General features: G+C 38.1%; 1 protein-coding gene across 4 annotated transcripts in view; it reads right to left on the bottom strand.

Annotated features, from left to right (window-relative positions):
- Nucleotides 1-210: 210 nt before the first annotated feature.
- LOC105356674 (uncharacterized) overlaps nucleotides 211-21,058 on the bottom strand; it is an 84,221-nt gene continuing 63,373 nt past the window's right edge. For 3 of the 4 annotated variants that reach the window (XM_078938964.1, XM_078938962.1, XM_023950398.2), the window contains 2 exons: nucleotides 4,175-4,277; nucleotides 211-1,150 (listed from right to left, as the gene is read on the bottom strand). In XM_078938964.1, coding sequence (XP_078795090.1) covers nucleotides 914-1,150; nucleotides 4,175-4,277 — 340 coding nt within the window. In that variant the 3' untranslated portion in view covers nucleotides 211-913. The remainder of the gene's footprint in view (nucleotides 1,151-4,174; nucleotides 4,278-21,058) is intronic. The other variant, XM_078938963.1, reaches the window with a different exon arrangement.

Raw genomic sequence — 21,058 nt, 5'->3', positions numbered from 1 at the left:
CTTAGCTGTTCCTAGCACTGCGCTTTTCTGGACTGAGAGGTCTGAGGTCTTTCCAGGTATCTGTTGTAGCCACTCCACAGGCACCACTGTCACCTTCACTTTCCAGGCTTTCTCCAGTTCTTCTCTGAGTCCCTGGTATTATATATATATATATATATATATATATATACATCATTCATCTAACAGGAACAATTCATCTACACTGCTGGACACATTTGCTCCTTAAGAAAATTTGCATTCAGTCACTAGTCATGTGAAGGTCATTTCCAGCATGCATTGCTTTTGGATGTCACACGTTGTGACTGAACGCGTCATCGCCCTGTTGAATTTGCATGACGTCACATGAGATGGAACAACTGGTAAACAAAACAATAAACAACCAGACTTTGGTTGATTTATTTTGCTTAAACACTCAAAGGTTTTCTAACATTTAAATGAGGATTTTTTTTATACGTTTGTGACATTAAAGACTGCTCCTTATGTCATTCTTTTTGACATTATTTTGGTATTGAAGCCACTTCAACCAGCTGGCAGAGCATTTTGTATGAAATCTATACATTTTTCTTGGAATAAATGTCTTGATAAATGTTGGATATTCTAGGATGCACCCCCCCTCCCCAGGCAAAAACAAACATAGACAAAACAGAACCATGGGACTTGAGTTTGACCTGCAGGACATCAACATAATTCTGAGTGTGTTCCCTAGTGACGAGCTGAGAGTTGAAAAGTCATGACCGGTCAAAGTCTTCACGGGCTTCATTTGGCCAGCTGCCTGCTCGTCCTCCGTGACCACACACCTTCTAAAGAGGAGGACACGGCACACTTCTTAGTCAGACTACTCCAGAGCGCTTCACCTAAAGCCTCACCTGATTTGTGTCCGCCACGTCCACTTAGCTTGATTTGAGTTTGAATCTCATCTGCGTCTCCTGCCTGCTGGCTTGCTGTTCAGAAGATGAGGAAGGCCAAGGGTGGAGGAAAAGGAGGCGGAGATAAGAGGAAATTGGGTACTGAGGGAGACTGGGAGGTGGATGGACGAGCAGTGCTGGGAGGCGGGTGGAAGTGAAAGCTCTTGTTCCACTTGTCTGCGCATGGACCTCTCCTCCTCTAGCTGCCTACGCAAATGCTTATTTTCCCTGCAGAGGATGTTTAACTAAAGACGGAAAGAAGGGGGAAAAAAGTCAGGGAGACATATGCACATCGGGAAACATAAGGAAATGTATATTTAAAAGTTTGATACTAGGAAAATTTCAAATAGAGCAAAAAGTGTTTAGGAAGAGTTGTAAAAATCTTTAAGCACCTCAGTTCCTTTTTTGTATTCACCATGTGCAAGTTCATTCAAAGTAGCATAAATGAAGAAAGTGAACAGTTATCATTTTCACCAAACAGCCAACTCTATTATGCACCCAATGCACTTTTCACAGTCACTACCATGTATGTGAAAACAGAAAAGGCAATTGGGAAATTGTGAGAGGATTTCTGGAGTGTATTGTGTTCACAGCTTGAAATGGTTGCATGTTCATGCCATGGAGGAAATTTCTACATAAAAACAACCAATTTGAACGATCATTAGAGGTCGATTTGATACAAAATCATCCGTGACACAAAACAAATCACGCATCGTCACAACATGATTGGGCTCCCTGAAACACAATTACAGAGTAGTTAAATTGAGGGTGTTTGGGTTTTTTTCTAACAAGGACGATTGGGTAAAAGCAGAAAAGAGTATAAGTTCAGAGGCAGTTATAAGCATAAAAGAGAATTTGGTGATTATATTTTTTTCAAAAAAGGTGCTTCTCAGAAGATAGTAATAGGTGGATAAAAGAGTATTTTATGTTTAAAATGATGTATATTTAGCTATTGGAAGATAAAGACAAGAATAAGAAAGAGGGCGGAAAGTCAAAGAGACAAGCTGGGTAGTGACAGCTGCACTCAGTCACATCTGTTTTGAGTATGTGTGTGTGAGCGGCTACAGAATAATTCCACATTGACATGTCTGGCCATATGTGTCTGTATAACTGCGTGTGCATGTGGAGAGAAAGTAGGAGGGAGAAAAGTATAAACGGAGATGAGACAGACACATTTCCAGATGCTTCCGCTAACATTACCCATCCAGACACCATACATGCACTCAGACGCACACATGAAAACACACAATAAATCAAAGCAAATGTAATACATCTGATGACTAAAAATAGTCAAGGTTTTAAAGACCCACTCCATCGAAAATCGTGTTTTTGGTGTTTTTAACATGTTCTTGTGGCATTTTTCTCATGTTGGAGGACACATACAAAAGAAATTAAGATTAAAATTGAATTCCTGAATATTTCTACATTCAAAACATTTTGAATCAGAAGCAGATGAAAAAAAATGCCATTTGCAGCAACACTGAAAACGACAGTATTTTTTTTTTTTTTCATTTTTGACTAAAAACTGCATAACGATAATTAAAAGACCACTGGAAATGCTTTTAAAGTAGATCAAAAGATGATTGGGGTGGAACTTTAATTCTTAATGATCCAAAAACAAACCTTCTCAGTATGTCCCAACTGTTGCAAGTTGCTGAAGGAGTACTTACAGTCTACACCAAGCAAACATCTTACAGTGTGTTAATTTTACGTTACGCCAACAGCAATAGAACTTCTAGATGAAAAACACAGACTCTGACATTTATAATTAACTGCATATTCCAGGGGACCTGTTTAATTTTCCTCGTCTTTGGTGGCTCTTGATACTTTTCTAATTGCAAGAGAGGGGGGTGAAATTAAAAATCACAGCTTGTCTCCTCAGCCTTCACATACAACATGTGAGCTGCTGTGCATACTTTGTTTGAAAGGAAAGGATTTGGAGGATGTGTGAAAGGGACGGTCGTCAGTGTTTCAACCAAAAGGACATTAGAAAAGCTCCTTTTCTGTGCAGATGATTGAAATTAGCCAGAAACAGAGACAGCAAAGGAAATTTAAGCAAGAGTATTTCTTTACATGCAGAGAAGATAAGCTGCAGGAGGTGCTTTTGAAACATTTGAAATTCTTGCACAACTTCTAATGAAAGCCTTTTTTTCCCCTTTTCATTTCATTGAATTTTGCGTCACACATCAAAAGTTTGTCTGAAATTATTTTGGCAGGTGGGTGGAAATCATGCATGATGCATTCGTAGGAGAGACTAGCAGCTCGTGTGTGATGGGTAAATAAGACTGAGACAAAGAGACACTGATCTGATTTATCACACGCTGCCTTGCACCTTAATACTCCTCATTCAGGGATATTTGCGTATGCATCTGTGAAGGCCTGCATGTGTTGCACGCAGGAGAAACACCAGTGGACAGCGGTGACAAGTCTTTTCCCTTCTAGCCTGCTTGTGTGTGAGCAGATTGTTGGATCGATGTGTGTAATGATTCACACTGGAGATTAAGAAGTGCTTTTACACACCTGACCTGTTAAAGAAGACCCCTCTCTTTCTCCCTGCCAGACGCTTCCTCTGTTTTTGCGCTCCTCTGTCTCAAACCTACAACTAATGTCAACATTAAAACTTCAACGAGCACCATCTTTCCTCGCGGCCCGTCAATCACCGGGCCACTCCACAAACTAACAAAAGTGGGGTGAGCCATTCCCCAGGCCCCGGAGGCCTTTTGGAGAACTGAGGGGGCTGAGGAGTACTTTTGATTTGTCTCTCCTTTGGTGATTTGTTGACTCTTGTGAAGTTCAACACAGTAAAAAATGTCAGCATTTCCAGAGAAAATTCCTCTGTGTTTTTTCCCCCACATTGTTTTATCACAGCGGGCCATTTCCCTATGCTGTCATGGAGACATCAGCGCGGCTGTATTGATATACATCTTTCTCTGAGTTTCATGAAAGTGAAATCATTTACCAGTGGAAAGAAACGTCACCGCTTCTTCCCGATACGATTTGTCCCCCCTCCTCCTCCTCCCCCCCGCCTCATCCGGCTGCAGTTTTCACTTTTATCGTAGGAAGAGGAAATGGATGTCTGTGTGTGCTTCTGTGTAAGTGTGCTTGTGTGTTTGAAGTTGGACGCATGAAAGCTTCCTCTTCTGTGTGAGCTCAACAGCAGGTGGGCCGGTGTGTGGGTTTGGGTTTGTATCTGTCGGGTAGAAGGACTGTCAGACTGTGTGTGTGTGTGTGTACGTGCGTGTTTTATGTATGTGCGTGCATGTTCTTACTTGTTGATTTAGCATACTGATGGCCTCCAGGTTGCTTTGCAGTCTGGAATGCATGTCCTTGGTTTTGTTGAGGCTTTGAATGACAATACTCCTCTTTTCAGTGCTGTAAGACAAATGCAAGCATACACACAAACACTCATATCTAAGGAAGTATACAAAAAAAAAAAATGCAAATTTTTTTTAAGACATCAATGTCTAAAACCAGAGTTGGGGGAAAAAGCTGAAAAACTTCACTTTCAAAAAGCTGCAGACTGAGACTATTTAATGTCTAGTTTAGCTTAAGAGAAAATGGTAAGTTTACAATTGCATTTACCTATTTTTAACAGTAAATTTGAGATATTGTCTCAGTCAAATGCCCTAGGAAATCAAGAGCATAAAAAGATGGCATGCATCATCTTCATTTTAACCATCTTCATTATAACTTATTACTAAACTCAAAGATGGGTGAGCAAATGGGTTCCAGAAATCATTAAATCATATAAGAAAGTGCATCTAAAACAAGAAAAAAACATGCAAGCGTAGACAGGGAACATTAAGAGTACAAGAAGCCATTTAAGATTTTAACTGTTTATTAAAACTGTTTTGGGAAATGACAAACAAATGTTAGGGTCTCGTATCTTCAGACCCAGGGCTGACTAAGGAATGACTATTAAATTAACGACGGTGGATAATGGTGCTCTGTGCGAGCCGAAGAGCTCACTGCCCCCGCTTTACGCTCTTTCTTTCATGCCCCAATGAACCTGTCCAGTTAGCATTCTGAAAAAACCTTCTAAATACTTTATTGAAGACTTCTTAGCCCATTAAAGTACCACTGTACCTTCCCTATGTTAATTTTCTTGTAAAAGAGCAAGCTGGGATTTTCTATCAGAGCAGGGGTTTGGAAGACAGTCCCGTTTTGCTTCACTTGAGAAGATGCCTGCGCTCATTGAAACGCTAATAAATGGCATTATGGTTTCTGAAGATATGGTGGGGGAGCTAAGACACGCATGGGCGTAAACTTTTGGCCTTATTAGCCACAACTTAAAAAATTTATAAAGAAAAAAAACACTGGGGAGATGCTATGTGAACTGACACTTTGTTGTAAAAAGTTTACAAAATTGGCTAAAAACTATATAAATTATAAAATTTCAAAGCTGAAAAAAAAACAAAGTTTAAACTTTGGCCTCTTGTTTTAACTTCATAAAAACAAATCTAAAATTGTGACATGGCTTCTTAACTTATTGGTAATAGAATATAATCAGTGTGACAGTATATACGACTTCAATCCTACACAATTTTTTTCAATCTATCATTTGTTAAAATATAACTTGATTCTTGTAAGATATATTGTCTGCCTTGTTCTGGGTTGTACTAAAAAACAACAAATATCTCTATGGATTAACAAAGTATAATTAAATTGAGTATTTTTACTCATTCCACAAGTTTTGTCTTGTCAAATTTTGACTTTTTTCTTATATAATTATCTGTTTTTTTATTTTTTATGGTGGTCCTAATACTCTGTCATAGAATTCAACAGAAGAAAAAGAAACTAAAAGTATTACAATTCCAAACATATACCAACTGACAGCCTGCGGTCTGAATGACTGTCAAAGCAACTAATTTAGCTGTGCATAGGCAAGCACTTTTTTAAAGAAGCCTCATTTCCTGAAAATTACATTTACAAACTGGAGATAACTGCAAATGACCCTTGCAAATATTTTAATTTCACACCATAATGATGATACAAAGAACATTAATGAGAGAAATGCTGAAGTTTCCTTTGATCTCTTAAACTGTAAGTGGCCTTTATAAGCCGACTGCCGTGAGTTTCCTCCCCTACCGTAAAGAAACCAACAGCGCAGGCCCAAATTTGAAGCACAAGCCGCCTCTGAAAAAATCCAAACCGCTGTTTCTCCAGGATGATTTAAGCTCTTTTCTAGATGGTAATGTGGTCTTCAGCAGATCATGAATCATCACCACTGCTGAGACAACTGTGTGAGATTTATGAACTCGATGTGCGGGAGCAGCGAAGTACTGGGTGCTTGGCGTGATGCCTGTGTAAACATATGTTCCCCTGTTTACACGCAAACACGGATGAGTGCAATTAGCAGCCTAACCCAATCAGTGTGTATAATTACAGTCATTAGTGTCAAAGCCAAGCGGCCATGCTCTCTAAATCAGGCAATAAACTACAGGCTTTTCCCTTTTTGCTCCAGTCTCACTCATCTTTCTTATTTACTGCTCTCATTTAGCTGTAAATTTTATGCAAGACTTGCGTCTCCTCCTCTCACACAGTCTCCCTCTCTCTGTCACTTTAGTTCTGTGGTTTTGTACAAATCCTCTGCTGTGATCAGTGGCTGCTCTTAATTGAAAGCACATCGTTAGTGGTGCAACTGATAAAGCCTGATGTTTTATGAGCGCTTCCCCAGACGGATTATGTCATTGAGCAAGTGTTGCCAAAAGCAAACAACAAACTCTTTCAGTATTCCAGTTTTTTCTTTGATACATTTTTATAGAAATAGTCTATATTAAAGGTAAAATGTAAGCATTTTTCTATAAAGTGGAAAAGGTTGTTTAGTTATAGTACCTCATTCAGTTTTTTCTTCTATCATTACTGTATTTCTCATATAGACATTGTAATACTAATAATGATTAGTAGTTCTTAAAATTCTTAGCCAATATTTTAACAGGTTTCCTTCTATTTTTTCAAGAGAAAAATCTCTAAATTTATATATTAATCTTTTATTTATTTATTTGGAAAGTTAAAAATAAACAAGCACATACCCTTTAATAAAAAAAATGACATATTGAGCTTCTAAGCCATTCACACTCATATCCAAACCACAGAGGAGTTTCACTGATGATAATCTGACAAGTACAGATTGACAGGAAGATGAAACATCTGTTCTGCGGAAAACCCATTTACTGCCACATCTTCCTAGTCACATATCTACGGACATTTTTTTTAACCACTGTTTTCTGAGTTTACAAATATAATAAATAATAAACATTTTTTCAAAATGTAGATCAAGATGAGAAAGTAAAATGATCAAGTTGTGTCACCACACATTCATACAAACCTTTAAAATAAAAGAACTGTCATGTTTTTGATGTGTTTGAAAAAATTGAATCAATTCTTAAAAAAAAAAAACTATTTCCTCATGCTGCACAGGTGTAAAACAAATATTTTGGCAATTGCATATTCAATTTGTAATTTATCCTTTCTATATTGATTGCTATTTTAGATTTTGCAACATCCAAGGAGCACTTTAAATAGTGATTTATTTCTTAAATTTGTTGAATTCGATTTTTTGATTCTGTGCTAAACAAATTGGTTTAGACCATAAGATTTCAAACACTTTTTCCAGACTTTTTTGCAGGTGAAAAAAAAAAAAACACTTAATAAGAAGAAATGTGTAAGTAAAAACAAAAAAAAAAAGAAGAAATCTCTTTAGGACAGCCACAGATGAAATCAAAATTTACAGACAGCTGTCAGCTGCTAAGATATCCCCTTTGCCACTAGTAATGAAATTTACACACAGAATGTAAATGCCTGCCATGCAAATATTATACTCTGTTTCCTTATGGATGATTGAATTTAATATATATGGCTTTTTGGGTCTGTGTGTGTGTGGAAGTGATGTATAATAATGAAATGAATTAAGAATCTCCACAATAAAGAGAAAAGAGGAAACAGAGAGAATGATAGGGAGACACTAAAGAAGATGCTTTCATTCCCTGTTTTTATCTTGTTCTATGTTATTATATTCGCTCAATCAAAACCGCTCTTATGCGTACAGCTACTGTATATGAACTGCCTCTCTGCCTCTGCCCCACTCTCTTGCTCAATTGCAATTATGAGCGAAAGACAAAGAAAAACGATTCATCTTCCTGTCGCGGCCCCTTAATGATATCATTAAAATGACTGACAGCTTTAAAAAGCTTTGGGAACCTCACCCAGTCAAAACAAATCTGATCCGTTTTGGAAACAGAGTCTGGTGGTTCGTTAGGGGAGGGAGGGAGGGAAGGGAGGGAAGGAGTCGGTGGGGGATGCAACATAAGAAGGTGTATGTGTGTAAAATAGGGCGAGGTGTTTAATGAAGGGGGGGTCCGCACTGATGGTACACGGAGTCCTTCTGAAGCCAGTTGCCCGCACAAGCAGCCTTTCCCCCTGCAGTCACACCCTCCTTTCTCACTTCCATCCGATACCCAATCCCATCTGTGCCACATTCATTTTCGTGGCCTTAATGAACATAATAAATATATCTCCCCTCTATTGATGAATGCTATTTGACAGCTATGGGGGTGGCAAGCAGGAGAGGATAGGCAGTTGATTGGAGTGTAATCACCGTTAAAGGCACAGCATGAATAACGTATTCAGATTGAGAGAGACACAAAACACACACACACACACACACTTGTGCACAAGAATGCACAGGTGGCCTAGGCCCATAGGGTGTTTCATTCACAAGTTGGTTCTCCTGCTGTTTTTATCATCATGAGCTTTGTTCAGATTAGATTGCGTGTAAAGCAGTGAAACATGTCAGGGGACGCCTTTGTAGGATATGAATGGCAAACTTTGATCAACTGATGAGTTCACACTAATGCGCACACCTATATCTCTCTTGGTCCCTAATAATCCCTACCACACACTTACACAAGCTTGGATCTGGACCTGGGCAACACTATAAAGCAAAATTGCAACCTCAAAGTCCCCACATCAATCATCCTTTGATCCACTGTAAATGGATTTTTAATTATGATGACGCCGTTTTTAGGCCAGGACATAGTTTCTCCAAAGCGGCAGGAGTTCGTCACATGTTTGCCTGAGTTGTGAACATGACCACTGGCGCCTTGTTTCCCATCATTCCTTTGTTTACACTCTCTCCTGCTAGCTTACAGCCCCTCACAATCCCAAACATCCCAAAAAAAATGGCGAGACCTATCGGAGGTATCCAGCCATACAACTTTGAGCCAGATTCCAGCTTGGACGAGGAAAACCAAGACGTATACTGATCTAGTTGTCTGTCAGTGAATGCATTAGAATTGAGCCAAGCGGGGAGCTTGTGGCCTGCGTCACTGCTACAGGTTTCTTCCAACGGCATTTTTAATCTGTTCCTGATTATTTTTAATATAGAAATACTCATAAATGCAGTTTTAATCTTAATTTCCTTTATATATGTCCTGTATCATGAAAAAAATGCCACAAGAACATGTTAAAAACACTAAAAACCGGATTTTCCTTGGAGTATGTCTTTAAACATACTTTTTCTCTTTTCCGATCGTACTTTTCCACTCTGAACTTCTTCACCTTGAAGCGTTCCGCATCTCCCTCTTTCTGATCCACCAGTCTTTTCACTTCCGCCTTAAACGTGTCATTAGCCTCCTGAAGACGGCTGACAAAAGGAGGAAGATGCAGACGCACACTTCAAGAGAGAAATATACATAGAGAGGCAAACACCTATTACCATCAAGAGCCTCTTGTTAACACGGCAGACAAAATATTCTGCCACACAGCTGCGCTGGTGCACGTCTTTCCTGAACAGCCTTTTACTAGCAGTTCACACATTGTCTGCAAACAATCAGAGCGTACAGCAATAAAGTTCTTTAACTACAATTTTGGTTATTTATTCTAGAGAGCTTTAACTGTTTAGCCACTACCGTAAATTTTTGCCGGTGTTATAATTTCCCAATATATCAGACAGATATCCCATTATTCACAGTTTTTAGTGTTTTGGGCTGTTTGGGCATTGAGATTTTCATCTGAATTGCTGAAAGTAAAAAAATAAAAATAAAAAAACGGTTACGTCTTAACACAATTTTGAAATCTATAGCATATTTTTTCTGGATTTCAACAGCTTGTTTTTCAAGAAAAATTATTTAAGAGAAAGTTAAAAAAATAATAATCTACATTTAGAAAATTGTCCAACCACTTTCAGCTATTGACTATGACCCCTGATGGATAATATAGTAAAACTGAATATTTTAAAAGCCGTAATCATAACCTGTTTTTTTTTTCTTTTTAATTAATGAGATTGGATTTACCACCTTGATTGTGACCACCATGACCCCAGCCCTAACCATAGCACAATTTTCTTTTTCAACCTTGGAATTAGCTAAGATTTCTGAATAATAATAAAAAGAAAAGAAATAGCTAAAACTGGCAACATACTTTGGATCTTGTGAAATACTTAGAAGAAAAACAGCTTAAACAGAAGATCAAGTCAAAAACATGTTCCTACATGTTCAGACATCCAAATGTTGACATTTGGCTCACCCTCATGCCAAAGTTTTGCGCTGTGCGACTGCATTTCCTTGAGTTTTAATTTAGTGTCCCTTAAACCGCACAAGACAGTCATGCAATGTCCATAAAGGAAAAATATTTTTTATGACTACTTAGAAGTAAAAAAATAACTGTTAATACTTTGGTGTTCCTAAGTTTACACATTTTCCTCAGTTTAATGGCAAGATTTGGACTACCCCAAATGTAATAAAAGACTTTATTTAAACAGATCTTTTCAGATGCGAGTTATGCACGTTTTATATTGAGGGCAAATGTAGCATAATTGGAGATAAAGAAAACTAAAACATTAGATATAAGTGGAGCTGTAGTCACTGGGAAGAAAAGAAAATCAGGAAATAAATGTCACAATCGAGATACAATAGAAACATTATGAGAAATTGGGGAAATGAAGAATAATGGGGGATGAAAGACATGACATTTGCAGACACAGGTATAAATAGCAAAGTGAGCTTTTAGCAGGAGAGAAGGGAAGACGCAGAGAAGGGGGGAGTGCTGCAATAGACGAGGATAAGATTGGAGAAAAGGAAAAATGGGTGTGAAAACCGCGGCCGGATGGCCTTGGCCAAACTGCTGACTTTTTCATTTTGCTTATCAGTCAGGACCTTTCCAAGCCTAAACTCCGGGGACCCTGGCATATTACCCTTATCGCCATAGAAACACCTTGATATACCATCCCATCTTCCCACAAAGATTTGGACAAACATGGGAAAAGTTTCCAACATGCAGGCCATAATTTTGGTCCATAAAATGCCAAATGATTAACCTGAAATGTCAAAATATCAACTGCTGCTGTGAGATGAATATATATGGCTGTGGAAATCTGGAAAACACAGCATGGTTTAATCATAAAAAGAGATATGAGTAACAGGATTATGCTACATGTGATCAGTATTTTCAGAAAAAAATAAGGCTTTACTTTGGTATTAAGTCATTTTTGCAGCTTTTTTAGCATTTGTTTTTTTACCTTATGCACATTGGGAGTTTGATGGCGCAGCTTATTATCATTTTATTAGTCTAAGTGCCTAACAAACACCTGAAATCCCTACAGAACTGAAAAAAGGGGCATTACAGTTGGGGAGCAGATGTTAAACCAAAAAAGAAGGGGCTGAAATAATTTCCTCATGTAAGGTGGAACCTGGGACTGTGGACAAAATATAAACGCAACATCCAGAATGCAGCATTGATGTGTTGGACTGAGGTGTGGCTGCAAGACCATTTGTTTCCGTTTTCTGTCCAGTTTTCAGCCTACATGGGTGGACAAAATGTAACATGTGGTGTCAAAAAGGAGAAGGGATGACTGTGTTTGAGAACATCAGATAATGACATGTAACTGTGAAAGAATAAATCTGTAGATCAGCATCCGGGATGAGTATCTAACAGAAGCAGAATGTTCAAATGAAACAACAGAGTGTGCTCAGTCAGAGGCTCCTTCAGCTGCACCACAGCACAGAAGATCATTTCAACCTGCAACAAATACAAAGACGTAACTTTTAAAAAACAGATCTAAACACATAAAAATTTCAAATTTGATTAAGTATTTCAGAAGTGTAAGCAACTTTTTTTTCTGAAGACAAATAATTCTTGGTTAGACAATTTTTCTTACCCATTTGGCATTATGGATTTTTTTTTTTGCTTATTTATTTATTTTTTCATATTTTAAGAAATTTTTACTTATTTTTAGGGTAGCTGTTTTTACAGACCAACTATTGTCAAGATTTTACTGTATTTAAAAAAAAGAAATATTATTATGACACCTTATATTACATTGTAACTAAGAAAGAACCCTATCTTACATGAAGTGGTGCAATAACATCACATTAAAATGATTTGATTTTAAAGAACAAACTAATTTAGAGCACCAATGCTTATCATATTTGTCAGCAGGGATATAAATATTTGAATTCTGTTTGTCATTTCTTTTCTTTTTGTCACATGCGCTGACATGTCTTATTCAAATAGTTATATGGAGATTTCAGTGTCAGGAACATCGCTACACAAACACAGCAACTCACACCTTTCAGAAGCTCAAACAGCAAAAACCTAACGAGAGAAAAAAAAAAGACACTAATAAGACATGCACAACCACAGGCATGAGCACATGCACACACTGCCAGAATCTGTGGCATGCTGTAATGACAGTAATTACCTGTGGTCTCACATTAACATCTCCCTCCTGACTGTCTGACTGGCTCGGCTGGTGTAGGGGTGTAAATCGCGGCGCAAGTTTGATGTTGTGATTAGGACTAAATTACACATCATCACCCTGTTTCCACTAGTGTCAGGAGAAGCAGCGAAAGGGTGTGTGACGAAGAGGGGGCGAGTATGAGAGACAGACAGAAGGACATTTAGAGAAAAAGGGAACAGGACAAGGAGGCTCAACTGCAGGAGGGGGGGAGGAAGAGGAGAGAGCTAGCATACCTGCTTAACATTTAGATTGGTTTTGTTGCACAAATATTTTAGTAGATGATGGGGGGCTAAAAGGGGCAACAAAATGCATTTATAACCACATTTGGGGGTACTACTGGTCCTTTCAGCTTTATGCAACTGAAAAATGAGTCGACTACTGCAATGCTGCAGAAGGATTTGGAATCTTTACAGCTTCTGAACCAGCATTTATCATTTAGATTTATTTTATCAACGTACGGCTGATCTGTCCAGTCCACAACCCACACGTGTCACCATGAACCAATACAAGGTGGACTTTCAAAACTCATTTACTACTTTTTACATATTTTTTTAAATAAAAAAACTAATAATCATTACAATGTTTAAAGACCCACTCCAAAAAAAACTGTGGTTTTCTTATTTTTTTTTATTTCTGTCGCAAGAAAAAGTGTAAACAAAGGGATCATGGGAACTGTAGGGAGAATTACCTGCAAACAACTAAAAATTTCTGATGATCTACTGACGCTCTGCAAGAACTATGCCCAAGAAAAAGACGTTTTTTTGGGCTAAGAACGGCATATTGATTACTAAAACACACTGGGATTGCTTTGAAAACAGATCAAAAGATGAATGGAGTGAGACTTTAAGCAAAAATGTAAAAAAGAAAACAAAAGGTTTTATCTTTCTGTTTCCCAATGAGCTGTATATATGTACACAACGTATTCGGACTATATGTCGCTCCGAGTACAAGTCGCAGCTGCCAAAAATATGTTATATAAGTTGCGTTAAAGTATAAGTTACACTTTGGGGGAAAAAAATGCTGGAACAAGAACGGATATTTAATCGTGATAGGCAAATTATAATAACAAAATGGATAACAATAATAGACTGAACATCTGCAAGCTTCACTACTGTTACATTTTGATGCTTATTGAACACAACATAAAAAAAAATGTATTCAGATAACAATATCACAAAGAACACACTAACAAGTCAACTAAACTGTTTATATCACTTCAAATCACTGAATTCATTGAATTTCTTTATCCTCCTTTCGATTTGGAACACTTTCGCCAAGCCTTGCATAAGACTGAGCGCTGCTTCTTCTTCTTTTCCATTGCTGTCAGTCGCCAGTACTGATACACACACCTACAGTGCCTTTTAGCAGTTGTAGCTATATTTTTTAAGTCACATATAAGTCGCACCTGAGTATAAGTCGCACTCCTAGCCAAACTATGCAAAAATATGACCTACATTCAAAAAAGTACGGTGGATGTAAAAATAATAAAACAGTTTGCTAGTATAACATGCTATGAAAAAAGGTATTATTTTACCAAAATTGAGAAAATGGACAATAGCCATGTTACAAAAAACTAAACGTGGGACGTTTGTGATATAAAAGTGGGGAATAAAATCTGTATAAAGTCATGTAGTGATTCTGCTTGTTGTGTCTCCCCATCATCAAAGCACTAAAGCTGAATTCAAGACACTACTCTGTTCCACTCAGCTCATCAGAGCACATCCTCTGATCAAATTAATGAACACATTTATTGTTAAACACATTTTTATAAAACTTTCATTCATTCTGTCTAATTAAAAGACCCAACAGGCCTGAAATAACTTAAATATGCATACTTATCAGTCACAAGGTCTGAATTAAAGATCTTTTTGTGCACGGGGATGTGCGCTGCGTGTGTGCATGATTGAAAAAAATGTATGCGGCTTTCGAAGCAGGCCTTCTCACTCTATGGTTAATGGTGGTAATCATGGCGTGACCCAACATTAAGACAGCGTGCGTGTGTTTGTGTGTGTCCTCACTCTCCCTAATGGTGACGATGATGACATGTTCTCCATTAGACTAGTCAGTGGGCCACAGCAGATCTAGCATATTAATGATGCTGATGATGGCTTCTTTAATTACCTTCGTCTGCTGCAGCATAGCCTGACTCCTTTACTCGATTCCTTTCATCACGCTCTTTCCTACGCATGCTGCTGGGTTGTTTATCAGTGGCTCCCATTACTAAAATCCCCTATCTGGCATCTGGTGTGCATGAACACAGACACATTATCAGCCTTGCTTTTTTGACCAGTTATATGCTTGGTGAAGTCCCTCATCCACTTAAAATTGTATCTGCACAGATGTGAGGTGTACACAGTACTGTTACATCTACCTTTAACTTTTTAATTTTTGCATATCATTTAAAAAATGTTAGTTTTAATGTTAGTTTCATGGAGCCTAACACTGACAACTAGTATTAAATTACAGTTAAATGACATTACTGGGCTGTAGTATTAGGTGCATCTGAAACCTGATTTCTTTGAGAAATCTGGTTACAAGAGGAATCGCTATACCTGTTTAACCCTTGTACTATCTTAGATGACCCCACCCTTACATTGACGTGTTCTTCCTACCATGACAAAGGTGGATAAAGGTGGAAAGATTTCATGTAATCCATGGACACCAGTGAAGATCACAAACCATTGAAGAAAAAAGGTTCAGAGCACTGTCTAGTGGGTCGAGATGACCCAACTCCCAATGTTAAAGTGCCTAGGATAGCACAAGGGTTACAAAACATCCACTACCTGACAGGCACATCATTCAACATTTTAACTTATGTTGATCTATTATAAAAACGTTTTCAGTGGTCTTTTAATCATGATTATGCCTTTTTTAGTCAAAAAAATAACAGCAAAAAAGGGTTGTTTTTAGGACATAGTTTCTGCAGAGCAGCAGTAGAAATTCATCTCAGAGTGATGTGTGGGACAACAGACACAGAGTAAGCCCGCTCCTACTTCCCATCATTTATCTGTTTATATGTTCTCTCCCTAATTTACACCCCCTCACATCCTCAACCTAACATTACCGGTGTAACAAAAATGGGGAGCAACATCGGAGGTATCCAGCCGTACAGTTTCGGACCAGATGCCGGCTCAGACAAGGACAACAAAGACGCACATGAATCTTTTTATCTGAAAGTGGATGCATCTGAGTGGAGCGGAGAAGGAAGCTTGTGGCTTGCCAATAACATGTTTAAAAAAACAAAAATTTTATTTAATCGGAGTGGGTTTTTAATGCAAATTTGCTCGTCGATTAAATTCCTCTAATTCTAACATTAAGATGGGCATCCAGCACTGGATAAAGTGTGGCGACAAATACTGTTGCATACAACTACCTTAGCCTGGCGTATATATGTTTATGTTTTTTGGTCATGAAAAAATGGTTGTAACAATATTTTTGTCAGAAATATATATATTTATATTGATTTAAAAAAAGTATTTGTTTTTATTTTAAGTGCTGTGAGGATCTTGCTCTTCATAATGTTGTGATTCTGCAAGAGTTAGCACAAACACTTCAGATCACAAACAGGTATCTACCAAACAGATTTCTCTTTATGTGCACATTTATTTACCTTTAAATGTTGCAAATGAAAAAATATTTAAACTTGAAAGGATTTTTAAGTATTTTTTTCTATATGATTGACTTACAAAAACTAAGGATACTTTCTGTCAACCATTATAAAGATTCAATTCATAATATGACAAGAAGGTCCCATTTACTTCTGCATGTCCTGGATCTACAGCAGAAGCAAAGTGTGTTTGAAAGAGAATATAAGCAAGAGATAGAAGGAAAATCCAGTACACAGGCAACACAAGGAAACACGCTTTGTTTGGCCTCCTGGCTGTCCATTCCATCTCTCAAATGAATTAAAGAACTGTAGCTTAATGAGCCATGCGGGATGGTGATGCCGCACACAAGCACGCGTCGAACAAATTCAAAGTCCATTCCATGGTTTAACAGCCAGACAATTGAAGCACTTCTCTTTATTCATCTAAACAAATGAGCCTTATTTGTCTGTCCTCATTTCATCATCATCAAACCTGCATGTGTGTGTGTTTCTGAGCATGTAAGTGTAGTGATCTAGACAAGGTCATTTTAAGCTAATTAGACCAGGTTGGATGTTTTATTAGATTATTTTAGGACCAAAAAAAGCCCTATAACTTTTTAAGAAAGAAAAAAAAAAAAAAATTAAAATTGTAAATTTTTGCACATTAAAATACACATTACAAATAAGTCCAATTAGACAAATTAATCCATTTATTTCACTATTTATTTTATTTCACTATTAAAGGCTGGAGATGCTGGAGAAATAAACTCCTAAATTCTAAAAGAATATCTTCTCAACCACAATTTTACTTTAAAATAAGTCTAACACAATGAAAATAATTGGGTCAGTTAAGAAAAATTTAACAATTAAAAAGTATAAGAAACAAAACTGCTGTGCATTGTAACACCATTAATTACATATACTAAACAAACCTGGCCTGCAATGACCTCAATTTCTGAGTCCAACTGGCATTTGTGGCAAAAGTTTGTATTCCATCTTTCATAATGAGTAAAGAAAACAAATTCAAAATTCTAATTCAAAAGGCGCATTTAGAGATAAATGTGTGCAACGAAAAGCACAAATGATCATTAAAGTGTTGCAAACAGAGTTTGAGCTTTTCATCTGGCAGTGAAAAAAAAAAACAACTTATGGAAGTTTTTTGAAATATTTTTTTCTTAAAGATTTTAACCAGAAACCAGCCTCTCTTTTTAATCAGTTGGCAGGCACCACACTGATTTGCAGGGATTAAAATGTTCCCTGATATTGTATTTTCAAATATTACAAAGCACTAAAGTCCCCCGTGAACATTTTAATGGGGTAAAAAACATTTTGGGTGAACTAAAACCAAATTTTAGACAAATTAGGAAAAAAAAAAACTCTAATAAACTTTTCCGAAAACTTTTTTTTCCAATTCTCATTAAGTCAGTTTGAAATCTTTGACTCTGCTAAAAGAAGTTGAGGTAAACACATTAATGACTGTGATTGTGTGAGTTTGTGTGACACTGAGAAATAGGAAGGAGAAGGGCCTGATATGATCAGTCACAACACATGCCTCATGTTTACTATGACTTTTATTTGAACTGGACTCACGCAGAGGAACAGGATTGACTGAAATCCATGTATGCGTCCGTCTGACTGTCTGTGTGTCCGTGCTGAGCGGCATGCAAACAAGCACAAAGCTGACCGTCGAGATAAAACTCCAAGCGTCTTTGGACCAGGAAAGAGCTAACGCCCCCCAAAAGAGCGGCATAAAAAGTATGCCACACACAAACCAAGCAACCACTGCACATATAAAGACATAGACACAGAGGAGACAGAGCTATCCGAGGTTCAGCTTCTGTGCACCAAAGCAATTTGTAATATAGATTTCCTCTACAGGCCACCGTAGTGTACCATTTACCATTTAAAATCCTTTGATTTTTTTTCACTGGTGGATAATTCGTCTCTAGTGAGTCAATACCAGAGATTGGGACTCTAATGAAGGAGTTATAGCCACAATGGTCATCACACTTTTAAACACACTCTGAAGTCAAATTCTTTGAAAAGCTCATCTCATGTTGACATGATGGAGGCAGCTCCAATGTATGGAGTAGGTTAATTGTACAGGAGTCATCCCGCCGTCAACAAAGAAGTTAGTTATTCCCATCTTTACATTTTTTTTAATGCACCGTATTTATCGCACTATAGTGAGCACCAGATTATAAAGTGCAACATCTAGTTTCAAACTTATGTCATATGTAAGGCGCACCGAACTATAAAGCAGATTAAGCAAGACAAAAGAGTTAGAGAAACAGTGTATACTCTTTGTTGGTAATGTCAGGGGTCAAACGTTTCCTGTAAGTCTTCTCAAGGTTTTCACAAACTGTTGCTGGTATTTTGGCGCATTCCTCCATGCAGATCACCTCTGGAGCAGTGATGTTTTGGGCCTGTCGCTGGGCAACACAGAATTTCTACTCCAGAATTTCAACTCCAAGATTTTCTATGAGATTGAGATCTGGAGGCTCCTTGAGTGTGTGTGTGGGATCGTTGTGACGCTGTAAGACCCAGCCATGTTTCATCTTCAATGCCCTTGCTGACGGAGGGAGGTTTTCACTCAAAATCTGATGATGCATGGCCCCATTTATTCTTTCCTTTAAACAGTCAGTCGTCCTGGTCCTTTTGCTGAAAGACGGCCACAAAGCATGATGTTTCCACCCCCATGCTTTACAGTACGTGTGGTGTTCTTTGGATCCAACTCAGCATTCTTTCTCCTCCTTACCAAAAAGTTCTATTTTGGTTTCATCTGCCCATAGGACATTCTCCCAATCATATTCTGGATCATCCAACTGCTCTCTAGCAAACTTTAGACGGGCCTGCACATTTATTGGTTTTAGCAGGAGGACACATCTGGCACTCCAGGACTTGAGTCCCTGGCGGCGTAGTGTGTCACTGATTGTAGCCTTTGTTACTGTAGCCCCAGCTCTCTGCAGGTCATTCACAAAGTCCTCCTATGTGGTTCTGGGATTTTTGCTCACTGTTCTTGTGATTATTTTGACCCTACGGGGGGAAATCTTGCGGGGTGCCCCTGATGAAGGTGGTCAGTGGTCTTGTATGTCTTCCATTTCCCAATAATTGCTCCCACAGTTGATTTCTCCTCATCAACCTGCTTACCTACTGTAGATTCAGTCTTCCAAGGCTGGTGCAGGTCAACAATTTAGTTTCCGGTGTCCTCAGACAGCTCTTTGGTCTTGGTCATGGTCGAGTTTGGAGTGTGACTGTTTGAGGTTGTGGACAGGTGTCTTTTTTATAGATAAAAAGTTCAAACAGGTGCCATTAATACAGGTAATGAGTGGAGGACAGAGGATCCTCTCACAGAGGAAGTTACTGGTTTGTGAGAGCCAGAAATCTTGCTTGTTTTTTAGGTGACCAAATACTTTTTTCCACCATAATTTACAAATAAATTCTTTAAAAATCAGACAATGTGATTTTCTGGATTTTTTTTTTTTCATTTTATCTTTCATAATTGAGGTATACTTATAGATAAAATTACAGGCCTCTCATCTTTTCAAGTGGGAGACCCTGCTCAATTGGTGGCCGAGTAAATACTTTGTTGCCCGCAGTAAGGCATTATGGAATATTGGGGTGCACAGTTGTTTTTTGATAAATATCAAGCCTTGTAAGTGTGCATTTTGTGGGGAAAATATGGTAGCCCTTGTTATGCATTTTGTTGTAACAAGGGTCCAAGATGTCATCAGAGAGTAGATATGTATAAAGACCTTAACCATTTGACAGTTTTTTTCTAAATTTGTTTATGTTGTTCAACACTGTTTGTTTTCAGTTTTTTTGTTTGTTCTTGATGATTATTTCAACAACAGCAGCAATACTAAATTTAGAACTGCACTATTTAGCCGATGCTCATGTTTGACTCTATTTCACAAGGGGTTTATGCATCTTTTGTGCAGTAACGTGTTCCCTAATAAGGGTGGAGCTTCAGTGGAGTCCCTTCCCACAGCTTTTGCCTTGCTTACTGGAATAATCAAACTAATACAAGTTCTCTGGCTGCTGGACGATCATGACTATCAAAGTTTGCTTGAGGTTGTCCGCCATCCAGCTGCTTCTCAATATCATCTTGAGTGGCAGCCCTTACATTACAATTATCGATATTTTGTGTGTTTTCACACATGTGAACAATGTCAAACACAGGGATTTTGCCTTTACTTTTATGATAAAAGTTTATAATTATTAAAAGCCACAGATTGCACACACTGCTGTTCTGAGATTGATCATTTTAATCGGGCATTCCACTTTGATGGTCCACGCTGCGGCCTCTCTTCGTGTCTCAGATGGGTCTTTATCGTGTGGAGTAACCCATATCTTGTTTCTGTGTGGCCCTGTGATGACTGGCATCCTGCTGGGGTGTACCTGCTTTCACACTCAGTAAGAATGAAGAAAGCAACCTTTCTAAGGCTCTGAACAGAGGCGGCTTGAGTGTGTTTTAAAAACGAATAGATGGATGATCTTTAATGCTTTATGCGGCACGTTTGGCATGAGAGACTCTGTCGTGCCATGCAACATTTCTGATCAGAGAAGACAGAGAATAGAAGGCCAGCCACAGTGCAAAGACTGAGATGAAAGGTTTTTTTCAACAGTCGTGAAATAGTTCAAGAACTATTTTTGAGCTCTGGCCCAACAGCTGACTGACAATCAACTGGCTTTAGAAGGTTTCTCTGCCAGCCCTGAGCAACCAAAATCATCAAACCCAGGTGCTCTAAACATAATGTGAGAAACTGAAGCAGAAAAGATGAGTAAAGAGAAAGACGGGGAAATGGGAATGAGAAAAAAAACGAAATG

The sequence above is a fragment of the Oryzias latipes genome, chromosome 20 (genome assembly GCF_053564925.1).
Source record: "Oryzias latipes strain Hd-rR chromosome 20, Olatipes_Hd-rR_3.1".
Taxonomy (NCBI): Eukaryota; Metazoa; Chordata; class Actinopteri; order Beloniformes; family Adrianichthyidae; genus Oryzias; species Oryzias latipes.
This window is presented reverse-complemented; position numbering and strand designations above follow the sequence as displayed.